We start from the raw sequence: 12,734 nt of genomic DNA, 5'->3' as shown, positions 1-12,734 counted from the left end.
GCCATTTCAATTTCTGCTCCAACTTTTCAGGGAAGCAAACCTTCAACCATGTTGATGCCATTGTAGGTGCCATGGGCACCAAGTGCTCGATCATGTGTGATACTTTGGTGCAAGTCTTTCATGATATGGAAGAAGCTCTACGAGCACATGCAAGCACGGATGTGCACATGAGGCCAAATGCCATCGCATGTGGCCTGGCTGGTCGTGACAGCAAAGAAGGGTTTGTATCCCGACGCACGCGCGTCGCATGTGCTTGAGCACCGAAGTTTTGAAGGCAGGAGGAACACTCTTGCATGGCCATGGAGAAAATAATGAGTGGCACGCTGTCTTTTCTATTCTTTTCTCTCTCGCTCTCTCTTTTTTTTCTTTTCCATTTTTTCCCTTTGGTAAGGGCTAGGAAAGTTGAGAGATATGCGATAATACTGGTGAGAGATATGATGGCAGGCATGGCAAGAGTCCTATGAGGTAGGGAAAAGATGCAGGGCCACACAAGGCCAAGCACAAGATATTCCCTACCAAGCTTGTCACCCAGCTGTGTTTCCATCTGTAGGCAAGGCATGATTAGAGAACATGGCATTAGTTGGTGTTGGGCATGCACAGCGCTCTCTCTATCTCTCTCTCTCTCTCTCTCTCTCACACACACACACACACACACGCACACATTCATGCTAAAGACACTATTGACACCAGCATTCCTGCAGCGGGAGCCATAGATCGTTGAAGATATTTAAGTCTTGAGGATGTCTCTTCTGCACCCTTCCCCACCATTGGCTAAAATCAAGTGAAGATAGTTCTTCCAAGCTAGTATTACCAAACAATATCTGCATTGACATCAGATTCATGTAATGCTCAAGGCTAGTTATGTACAAATCCATGATTTCTGATATGCATGAGATTAATCCTAACTGCGCTGAACGGAAAGACAGGCCATCAGGTCAATAAATGTTGGGCCTAATAACCTCTTTGGCTAAATATTTCATTTCTTATGAACCTTGACAATTCTAAATCCTTTGCTGCACAATGAAAAATAAAGAGCAATATTCCTGACCTTAATAGAGAATGGTAATCTTCTCCACTTTGAAACAAGGAAAAAAAAATAACATGACTAACAGATTGCATTATCTGAAATAATATGGTGGGGTTATTGGCCAACACCACCATACCCGGGACTTCTCTCATCTAAAGTTGGATGCCAACTAGCTGACCCTACAGCTACCGGCTATCTTTCCATTTATCTCTAATAGAAGATTTTTCATAGAAAATTGATTTGCACTTACTCTTCTAATAAGAATGGGTACCATATATTTAAGCCGTTCTTTGTTTAGTTCCTTAAATATAATATACCTCGAAGGCTGGCCCTCGATGATACCAGAGTTCTCAAATTCCTGGGTTATATTGGTACACTCCTAGCCGTGACTAGGATCGAGCGGCCACCTTGCCGTCAGAAAAGCAAATGCGAGGATGAGAGCTAAGAGGAAAGGGTGGTGAGTCCTGTGAGCTGCGATCATATGACGTGGGCTGAGGGAGGGGGCCATGTCATGTGCTTTCATGTGCTCCGTCCCCTTCCAATTACAAGAGCTAAGGGCCAGGGCCATATATAACTCCTCCCATCCTCGTGGGGTGCATCAGTGCATGCCTTCCACAGCAAAAACGCCTTTTATTTACTTTTCCATGCACACTCGTCCTCCCTCCCGGAGCTGGCCATGTTCCTCTCCTTATGGTCCCCTCCACCCTACCATCTCTACATAATTCTGCACCAAATTGGAGCAATGAATGTCCATGATCTTGCTGCAGTATGACGGTTACCTGCTATCATTGCAGCCACATGAAGAGGAGTGATATTGGTCGCTTATTCTGATAGAAGGTGCATGGATGAGTTACCCCCCGGGCGGTGTTACTGGGATGATGAAGTGTAGTTTGTTTGGATTTTTGTGAAATTAATGGTGGATCGTGAAGGACCACACGGTTGCAGTTGGTATCGTAGAGTCCCCATCAAGGCCATGGAGGCAAACAGTATTCATTGGCTCGCTCGCCATTAGAGCCACGAGGCTTGGATGCCAGTTTTTGAAACGCTGCATATGTATGTTTGGTCATCGATTAAATACTGCCATCCTCAAGTGGGCGTCCGGATGCATGCTTTCTCATACTATATATATAGAAGGATGTAAAGGATGGTGCTAAGAGATTGAACAGATTGACGATTCACAAGCTCGATCTCTAAAGTTTGAATAAAATTGACAGGTTGGGATTAGGCAATCCGGCTTAGCTTAGGCACAACTTAGAAAAGTCGGTTCCTTATGGGATACATTTATATATCATGGTGCATGTTATGTCTATATGTAGTTTCCTATGCCATACAAAAAATGCAAGCCATTTAAGATTTTTAAATCTCTGATATCATGGTACTCTTGTAGGTCAAACTACTACTTCATGCTATTTTAAACTAATGGAAAATTTTTGCGCTCACTCCTATCGGTCAAAATTAAAGGAAAAATATACTTTTCAGGACCTTGGAAAAACCAGTTCGACCTAACATATGGAGCTTGAATTTCCATCCAGTTTGAACTAACTTTGATGTCCTAACTTACCATCCTTAACCAAATTATATTCGGCAAAATGATATATAGTCTTATTGTATGGATCATAACTGAAAACTACATGTAATATGTATACAAGCGTAAAACCAGCTCTATGTCAAGTAATCAACATAGAATTATGTTTGCTGCAATAAAGAAAGCAATATTGAATATTGTTACTTGATTTGCAGATTTAATGCTTCATGGTATGTAACTATATTATGTTGCTTAAAAAAGAAAAACTGAAAAAGCTAAATTGCCGAAAAATTATAATCACCTCCCCTCAAAAAAAATAAGGGACTGGTTTATTATTTAGATTTCTTCTCTTTTTTTTACTTCAATAAGGAAAGAAATTTGAGGGCGTAGCACTATATTGTTATCTTTAATGAATTGGACAACATCAAATTTGAAACGCTTACTAATGGTGAAGTATGTTACTCAATTACAAGTAATTATCATATAAGGGGTGCCTATTAGTGCAGTTGTTGAAGTTTTTAGACATTGATACCAATAATCTAAGTTTGAGTTTCGCACTGATTTGATTTCTACCAAGTTTTCTTCCATCCTAATTTTCGGAACTACAAGCAATGCAACAATTTGTACTCATATCATGTTTTAGTGCCATCAAATAATGTATTTAGTTAGGTCAACTAACTAGCTTTCTTGTATAAATTCATATGTGAATTCAGCATGCTCCATAGAAAAACAAGAAGTTTAAATGTTAAGTTGACAGCTAATTAATAATCATCGTGGTGATGCATCCAAAAGAGTGATATACATGAATGTTAGATGTAGGAGTCACTTTTCTATCAGGAAATCTCACTACACAAGAGCCTTGTTAACAAATATATGCCTCAAAGTTATTCATTAATCATAAATTTCTTTTTAAGTCTTGACTTTGCAGCACATTTGGCCATTAATGAATTAAATTCAAAAATTCCAAGTTTCATGTATTTGATTAACAGATAGATAAATAGAAAGATAATAGATAGACAGAGAGCGAGAGAGCAATTACGAACAATCTATTTGGCATTTTTTTTATTTTTTTATTTTTTAAAAATAAAATATAGAAATCAAGGCTAAGAACATGTTGGTGCTATATTTTTGTTTTCTATTTTTTCAAAATTTTCTTATTTCGAATAAAAACAATATAAAAAACTTATACTTGCAAAAATTTTAAAACAAAAATTTTATATTTTATCCATATTACCGTATCATCTCCACACTATAGTTAATTCTTACCACCCTCATGGCCTCCCATAGTCCCATGGCAGCCAAGGTTGACAACCAGGTCGTACACATACCACCTGCTGCCACGTGGAACGACCTGCAGGCCTTCCAGGACTAGACCCCCAACGAAGTCCGCGTCTGAGAGCTGTCAGACACGTGCACCGGATATGACGTGGCACTACGACGTGGGTCCCCTCGTCCAGCAAAACGACAAAAGGCCGTCAGGGCCAGGCCAAAGCCGGGGTGGCGCACATGGCCAAGCCCTCTCCTTCCCCTCTTTATATCTCTGCTTCTCCTCGCATCTTATTTATTAACTCCTCCCATATTCTTCTCCTTCCTTCACACCCAACCCCCCTTCCCCTCCCTCCCCCCTCCAAATTGCTCTCCACCACCTTCTTCGAATGAAGAGGCCACGGCGAGAGGAGGCCGGGCTAAGAAAGGTGGCGCGGCGCGGGATCGCCGCTGCAAGCCGCCGACGGAAAGGGAGGCAGGCCTTTCACGGGTCAGTGCGGAGGAAGGTGACGGAGCTCCAGAGGCTCGTGCCGGGCGGGAGGGAGTTGCAGGCCGAGCAGCTTCTCGTGCGCACCGCCGAGTACATCTTCCTACTGAGGCTGCAAGTGCATGTGTTGAGAGCCCTTTCCAAGTTGCACATGCCATGATCTATGGATAGGTGCCGCTAGTTGATCACTAGTGTTCTTATATAATTAGTTGTTGTCATTGTTGCTATATAAATGGTGTATAGATATATTTATTTGAGCTTGCTGTCGCAGATTATTTGACGTTCGTTTGTTAGATCTGAATTGATTTAGTTGGGTTGAGTTTACCACGTTTATTCATTGTGGCGATTATTTGAGTTGATTGAGGTCTTGCACTTTGAAGGATGATTATTTTTCCTCTTTTCCCCTTCAAATGTATGATGCTTTTCATATATTGAGAGCCTTCTTTGATGTTAGGTGTTTGGTGGAGAGTTTTTACATTGTTGAAGAGATCTGTTCTCTCTTTTTGGTACCGTTTTCTTTGGTTTCATAAAGACCCTCGGTTTTAGGGTACGTTAAATCTTCTCTCGATTGTAAAGGCTAATAATTATGTAGTACAGAGGTGATCAAGAGTTTGATCCACGATGCAGTTGTTGTTCCGCTTCTTTTTTTTCCTTGAACATATCCAGCTAGTTGAAAGGCTTTAATTTGGTAGCGATTAATTCTTCACACATCTTTGTGTGCATGGAAGGAGAGATATCAGAATTTAATTATAACTATGTATGAAATATCTACCAATCAACATATCATGTGCACAGTTCATTTTAAATAATCTCAGTAGCTTGGTGAATTCTATAATTCATGTTTATCAAGGTCTGATCTCAAGCTAAATTATAGATTTATATCCAGTCCTCGCTGATAATTATCTTCACCTATATATGTACTGTTGGTTGAAGCAATTAGTTAAACCTATTATAAAATCTTTCAAAATGTGGTAATCACGGCCACAGCAGCAGCAGCAATAACAACGACAAAAAAAAAAAAATCATCAGTTCATTCTAGCAACAGTCAGTATTCATCATTATCCGCAGTGTTTGCTTCCTGCCAGAAGCTAAAATTTTGCCTGATCGATACACTCTACACAGTTAGCTAGTGTTTTTGGCATCCATTTTGTCCCTTAATTAATGGCGTGAAAAATAGTGTATGTTCCCATCTGCCCTTTATCGTTTTTACTTTGAAAATATTGAATCCATTTATGGCTCTTGGGGAGAGAGAGATGGAGACGTGCTATCCGTTGCTTATTACGTAGTCCAGAAGAAAGCTTCAGGTTTTTTCAGCCGCTCCGTTAAAAGAGTCCAGTGAATTAACCATGTTTGGTAGGGTAGTTCGCATGTCGCATGGGCAGCCGTCCACTTCGTATGTGACACAAAACCAAGTTCCCTTGCACATCTTCCAAAGAATAACATGAGGCAAGCCTCCCAAAAAGAGCCCAGTACTCGTTTATAGCTTTGTTGCACAAAGATTAAAGCTACCTTTACAAAAAAAAATTTTAAAAAAAGGTTTTACTACCTTCCGTATGTTCATATGCAACCACATGCTTCTCTGGCAAATAGATATTGATACCTGTCTTTTTTAAGAATAAAAGTGTCAGTTACCAGTATGAACAATTGGCGGGTAATACATGTTTCTGTTTCCTGTGTTTCAAGGGAAAATTTGAAAGAAAAAAAAAAGATTGATATAAGAAACTTGAAGGTTTGCAGAATACTAACCTTGGCTTTTAATTTCCAATGGATATAACAATGATGGAGAAGATAATACCGTCTGCTTCTCTTGGTTTAAATGTAAACGTTGCCCAATAGTTAATCTTACATTTCCTTATCTGAAGATATTGCACGCTGAAAGCTTGATTTAATTCAGAAATGTGGCTTGCAATGTACTTGCCAACTAATATATTTGCTCAGAATCTCAGGCAGTAGGCTCAGTTGCCTAGGTGCATCATCTTCCTACTGAGCCGGAGGTGAGGAGGTAGGAAGCAACATGGAGAGCAACAGTTGCTTGGTGACTTTTAACTCCCTGTCCCTGCTATCTTACAGAACTCAGAGAGTGTTTAGATCCAAATTTGAAGGCTCCAAAGTGTAAACAATTTGTTGCTATTGTTGACTAAGTTCATATCATAGAGTCCTCCAAGAGGTACTAGGCAGTCTCTACAATGCGACTAAACTTTTTCTTTTTTCTTGTTGAGCTCATCTAAGAATACACGCATTATCTTCAAATAGATGTGCACTCCAGCCGAACTCCTCACCTACAATGTCTTCTATTTGAGCTGGCCTGATGGTATCAGGCCTTGGAGCCAACTTGTTGCTGCTTTGCGACAATAGCATGAATTGCCTCCTGAAGCTGGCACATAGAAGAGTCGTAGAAAATTGAAACTGACCCTGTGATGCTTCTCAATTTGCTTATAAAAGACTAAACTTGAAGAAACAATGAAACAGAAAAACTACTAGATGATCTTAATTGAATGGAAAGAATTCTCCGGAAAAAAAAAAAAAAAACTTTTCAAAAGATAAAGATACGAAAAGAGCTAAAATATGATTTAAAATCTTTGGAAAAGCCTCCCTCCCTCTCTCTTCCATAAACGTTGAAAATTTAGAAGCTCTTCCTGTCATTTGTAGGAGTCTGTAAATATAGTTCAAGCTTGCAATGGAGCTGAGCTCGAGCTAGATCAGCTTGGAACTAATTATTGAACTGAGCTCAGTTTGAGCATGGCCTGTCCTGCTCAAACTTGTGTATGACCGCCCTGATGATTAATAACAGCTTGTCAGAATTATGACAGAAAAGGTTATTGCTGTGAAGCAATAAGCACCATGGCAGCTAACAACATAATTAGTTTACTCAAATTAAGGAATCACAGCCTTACATACATCCTCTTATGTGCATCATACTTGCCAAACTCTAATAAACCTCATTAAAATTTGAGAACAAATAATAATCTGCTTTAACAGGACAGTAGTCCACAAAATTGACACCAAATTTTTGACCAAAAACTTCTATAAAGAAAAAGAACGATAACTTTATGTAAATAAGTCACATTCAGATGACGGAATCCTCTTTTTCCATTTTCGTACGACCTCCAAACTTGCTCATGCCTATCAGAAATTTGGATATGATTATCTCACTGAAAAAGGTGCCTGCTACGAAGCTTCAGAGTTCCTGGCTGTTAGAAAAAAGATAGTCATCTTCCTGCAAACTTAAACTAGGCGACTCGGTAAAAATCCTCAGATTACCAATGACTTGGTAAGGTAGTTTAATATATCTATCAAGTATTCTTTTGTTCAAAGCACTTAAAGCCAGAGGACAAATTCAGGATTTCAAGGAGGCTTCCTTTTTAGAAAAGCATACATGGATAATAACATAGACAAAATTGACCGAATTGAAGGATTGATTCGGTCAGAAAGGTAGGGCAGATATTGAGGTTAAAACTTAAACTGGGCGACAAAATCCTCAGATTACCAATGACTTGGTAAGGTAGTTTAAATTATCTATCAAGTGTTCTTTTGTTCAAAGCACTTAAAGCCGAGAGGACAAATTCAACCGCAATCTGATCCTATATGATTTCTAGGAGGCTTCCTTTTTAGCAAAGTATACATGGATAATAGCATAGACAAAATTGACCAAATTGAAGGATTGATTCGGTCAGAAAGGCAGGGAAGATAATGAGCTTAGCACTATCGAATACTTTACATATAAAATTAAACTGCATGCTTTCTTTTGAAAGCAAGGGCATCATTTTCAGATACAAAGATGTCCGCAGAAAAACACCCATCAATGAGAAAAAGCCTTGCAAACCATCCTTTCAACATATCAAGCCACTAAACAACCCATTCAACAAGAATATTAGTAGAGTTTATAAAATTATATAGTATTAAACAGAGAAACCTGCCTTGCAGGCTGCTAGAAGCTTGGCCTTTCTAAAACAGAGACTATTTAGAGCATAGTTGGTCAAGGATGGTTCCATATTTACAGCAATATTTACAGAAGAACTACATATGCCCATATGTACAAACCCACAATGCAACAAATCCCTAATGGGGGGCAGAAAGCAAGGAGGTTAAACAATGTAAGCAATTAGTGACTTCAATCATCCCCATTAAAAAAAAATGTGTAGAACTTTCAATTGGATCAGTTAACTTCAGCTGCTTCTCTCTCTTTAGTTGCTTCACAACAAGTAGTTTGCTTCAGAATCTTCACAGCCTAATAATCCAGCTGGAATTTCAACACCCCATTGCTCTCTATGTTCTTCTCTCTCTTATACATTTTTTTTTCATTTTCATCTCTTTTTTTTCCTTTTTATAATGTTTTAAGATCTCTGAAAGATAAAGAACACATCTTATAAGGCCAAGCTGACAAATAGGTCGTTTGTGAGATCAGGTGTTCTGAAGAGAAGAGAGCCATTCTTCTATGTAATTCTTGCCATCTGCAAAATAGAATTTGACAGAACATTAGAGAACAACTTTTTCCTCGTAATAAAATTGTGCCAATCCTATACTGTTCAAGCATTTGTTATCTTTCCTTGCTACAAGATACGTTGGAGCTGCACCAAAGAAACGAATTAAAAACTCCTATACCAAAGTAACAAAATCATGGTTTGTGGCTAGCAGCAAAGCTATCAAAATCTTCAGTAGTAACCACTAAAATACAGAAACAACTAAAAACTGATTACTCTATGACCAAATGCCAACAATTTTCAGCCCAATTTCATGCACCAAGAAGAATTTTTTAAAAAAACCAATGACAAGAAAAACTAAATCATTAGAAAGAGAAATTACATGCAGCAGTTCAGAGCAAGAAAGGCGGCAACTGAAAAACAAAACTAATGGTGGAACAATTCTATTCCAAAACCAGTCTCATGTTGTATAAAAATTATTATATGTCTAATATGAAATAGATAAAAGTTCCATAGAATTACAGTCACGAAGAAACAAACAGGGCAGGCAAAGGAAACTCCATGTGACAGGGTAAAGACAGGCTATAAATTACCTTCTTCAATTACCTTGATTTTGCAATTCGCACTCCGAATGCACCGGAAAAAATGGAATGCAGAACTCTCACGAAAAACACAAGCTTTGCGACCCCGGAGAACATTTATCAGACTCTGAAGTTTTTCAAAAAAATATTTTTAAATATCAGAAGGCTCACAAACGCCCAATGCTCCTCTACTAGCATCTATCCAATTCTATGATGCTATTAGTTTTATCTAGCAGATATATGATGACCACATAACCATGCCTATCAACACAAGATACTCAGAGATGTATATGTGGATGTATGCATGCACATGCATATAAGGTTGGCTATAGAGCACAGCTCAAAACTTGAGAAGGCCCCATGGAAGGATTGAGTGAATTTTACAACTGGCTATCAACCTACATTAAATCCTCTACAATTTCACTACAAATTCCAAGCTATGGCAGATTTAATCAAGAAAGGAGCTTGTCATGAAAACTATAAAAATGTGGCAGAGTGCTACCATATATGTAACAGTTTAAGCTCATGCAACCTATAAGTAACCCTCCCAATATACTACATTCCGAAGATTCAAGACAAGATAACTGGGCAAACTGCCATCAAGCATTCTTTCATAATCAACAAGCCTTAACCCATTTTTGTACAGTCTGCTTCATGCATCAATTTGAGGATTCTTTACATAAGCAAATTGAAAAGGCAGATATTTTGCATTAGACTAGCTCAACAGCTCAACAGCAATTATCTTGATTAATGATGTGCATGGAGTTGATTAAGGTTTTTCCTTTTCCTTTTTTTTTCTTTTTGGCAGACAGCACAAAGCAAGTTATTAGCAGGAAGGGGAGGAAACTCAAATTTAACAAACACATAAGGAAATTTTGCCAGGAGAAACCCATAAACAATAGGTAGACATAAAGAAGGTTCCTTCTTGTTGCTGGCCCCTGGATGCACATTATATTCACTGCACAATGGAAATAAGAGTTTCAAATGGAGCGTGATACCATTCACAACAGACCTCGAGACTAGCGCATGGCAGATGATGCAAGCAATGCTGTGGCAATCCTAAGCGGAAGCCTGACAAACCTAAGCGGAAGCCATCATCCGCTATGAATGAATTTCAAGGTCTTCCCTGAACAGCATCCAGCTCAAGTGCAAATTTTTTTTTTGTTTCTGCTGCACAGCAGACCTAAACCCTGGCCTTCAATTTAAGTAATCAATGGAAAAAATTAGAAGCTCAGCCAAGTAGAACAGAAGAAACTGGAACAAATATCCAAAGGCCTGCAGCATTTACAAGAGGAAGGGCAAAGGCATATAGTCCTGTGGAGAAGTGGCACATAAAACATATATAGCGGCACTCATACCATGCAAATTAGGTTGTAACAGAAGCTCTCAAATAGCACCAACACAATATTAGTATGCATTCCTTAAAGAAACCAGATAAAGTCAATTCACGTATTGCCAATAGCCATGAGTTCGGGTATTCTTTTAGGTAAACCAGATAAAGGCATCAGGAACTAAATGTGACCTATGAAATAAGAAGCTCAAACTTTACTTCTACGCAACAGGTACAATAAAATAAAATTAAAAAAAGCTGAATTTTAACAAGAAGTCATGGTTTGTTTCTCACCAGAAAGATTATCATCCATGAGGTCACCAACACCCAGGACATGAGTCTTCAACCTCTCAGGCTGCTCACAGCGACCACGCCCATAGCATGGGACCAGGACAGCGAAGCTGCTCTCCGCTTCACTTTGGAAGGCAGGGGCATGAGGCTCCAACCACCCAATCGACCAATCCGAATCATCGGATTCAGAACCCGACATGCATCCTCCATCCGAGGGGACAAGGACGATATCGTACTCCCTGTCGATCCTCCGCTCTTCCCGGCTATGCCACTTCCTCTTAATTCTTCTCGACGGCGACCGCATCTTAGGCCCATCAACAGGTCGGAATTTCAAGGAATCCGGCTCCCCAAATCCCGAAGGGAAATCCGGAGAAGAACTCTGAGAAGAATTGTTCCGGGCTTCGAGATCTTTCCCGCCCCAAAGCCAGTAAGAAACACGGGCAAAAGCCAAGGCCATTTTCCCTCAGAAAAACCCTCGCCTTGGCCCAACCACGCCACAAATCTGAAAACCTCCTTTATGATCAATTTCGCTCCAAATAAAATAATGGAAGGAAAGCAATGTGACTAAAGATGTAAAGAATCACCCAATCGAATAAAATCCCGCATTAAAAAAACAAACTTTCCTCCCCAAACCAATCAAACCAACCCCTTTTCTATCAAAACGACCCCTCGAACAACATAAAACATGACAAAATCAGCATAATTATCAAAAATCCCTCCATAAGCGAAACCAAAACATTCAATAATCCCCTGAAAGAAACCAAAAAATCATACCAGGCAAGACAAGACCTTGCTTTTTCCCCTGTTCCTGTACAGAACAAAACGAAATAAAACAAAATTCAAGACAAATATAAAACCCTAACCGTTTAAGAATTTTATTTTGGGAAAACACCGTAAAATCACGAAAACTTATCCAGGCGAAACCCGATGCTTGCCTGGCTCTTCGAATTGGAACCAAATACAGCAACCGAAGCCTCTCCTCCGCCCAAGACGCGGCGGCCCTCAGCCCATCGAAGCCCTCCCCCGAGGTCCCCGTTGGCGATCCCCGGCTCCCTCCTTCCCCCAAGTTGCCGAGGTTAGAGAAAAATAAAGAGAGAGAGAGAGAGAGAGAGAGAGAGGGAGAGAGGAGGAGACGTGAGCCGGTGAGGAAGCAGATTTCGCTCGTGGACTCCTCCGTGTGTCGGCCTCATTGCCCCCATTTATAGCCATCTGATCAGCTGTGTATCTTTGGATTCCGCGAAATCATCGACTGCCCAGATTTCGCGGCCAGATATCCAGGAAGATCGGGTCCGTCGATGGCGGGCCCCACACACCCACAATCATAAGACTCGGATGGAATCCCCCTCCTTCGAGTGTCCCATAGAAATGTTTTCGACGCAATCATCCCATAGAAATTTATATGCGACAACAGTAATCGGCCGTCCGTATACCCCAGCAATCCGATCAACGGGTGCCAGGTGCATTTAGTAATTAATTAGGGAAGCTTGGAAGCTACCGCGTGCAATGATTGCGTGCATTTGCGGTGCAAGGAACTGCCACGTCAGTGCATGGAACGGCTGTAGCCTGTAGCTGCTGAATTTTTAATGACTAAATTGACCTTCGTCAGGGGTTGATTTTACGGGAAAGCCCCGTTCGTATTTTCCCCGATCCGAGTCGGAACTGGTCCGAACCGTCCTCTGTTTTTTTGGTTGGCCCGATTCCCACTGGAACCGGTTTGGGGAGAGCCGAAAGAATTGGTTGTGTACTGGATTTAGTTGCGGCGTTAAATGCAGCAATTCTTGTGCAATGGCAAATTACGGGTTAATT

At 40.1% G+C, this 12,734-nt stretch overlaps 1 protein-coding gene across 7 annotated transcripts; it reads right to left on the bottom strand.

Annotated features, from left to right (window-relative positions):
• Window positions 1–8,163: 8,163 nt before the first annotated feature.
• Window positions 8,164–12,103, bottom strand: LOC103710045 (uncharacterized). Of its 7 annotated transcripts, XM_008795629.6 has the most exons (4): window positions 11,864–12,103; window positions 11,703–11,736; window positions 10,932–11,430; window positions 8,164–8,756 (listed from the first exon to the last, which is right to left on the bottom strand). In XM_008795629.6, the coding sequence occupies exons 3-4, from the start codon at window positions 11,383–11,385 to the stop codon at window positions 8,707–8,709; spliced, it is 504 nt and encodes a 167-aa protein (XP_008793851.2). In that variant the 5' UTR covers window positions 11,386–11,430; window positions 11,703–11,736; window positions 11,864–12,103; the 3' UTR covers window positions 8,164–8,706. The 7 variants fall into 7 exon arrangements, 5 of the variants coding, with proteins under 5 accessions (XP_008793851.2, XP_008793852.2, XP_089782294.1 ...); XR_016397809.1 differs by adding an exon at window positions 9,333–9,434 and having other exon boundaries at window positions 10,932–12,075; XR_016397808.1 differs by adding an exon at window positions 9,320–9,434 and having other exon boundaries at window positions 10,932–12,074.
• Window positions 12,104–12,734: the final 631 nt, after the last annotated feature.

This window comes from Phoenix dactylifera, chromosome 11, assembly GCF_051530095.1.
Source record: "Phoenix dactylifera cultivar Ajwa chromosome 11, Ajwa_hap1_PhDact_Kaust_v1.1, whole genome shotgun sequence".
In the NCBI taxonomy this organism is placed as follows: Eukaryota; Viridiplantae; Streptophyta; class Magnoliopsida; order Arecales; family Arecaceae; genus Phoenix; species Phoenix dactylifera.
Note: the sequence above shows the minus strand (reverse complement) of the source record. Positions and strands in the feature narration are given on the sequence as shown.

What these genes read in the sequence shown, in the direction of transcription:
- LOC103710045 (XM_089926167.1), bottom strand. Translation starts at nt 11,385, where the DNA reads ATGGCCTTGGCTTTTGCCCGTGTTTCTTACTGGCTTTGGGGCGGGAAA. An exon ending in CATGGATGATAATCTTTCTG is followed by an intron (nt 8,757 to 10,931) that starts GTGAGAAACAAA and finishes TCTATTTTGCAG; the next exon opens with ATGGCAAGAATTACATAGAA.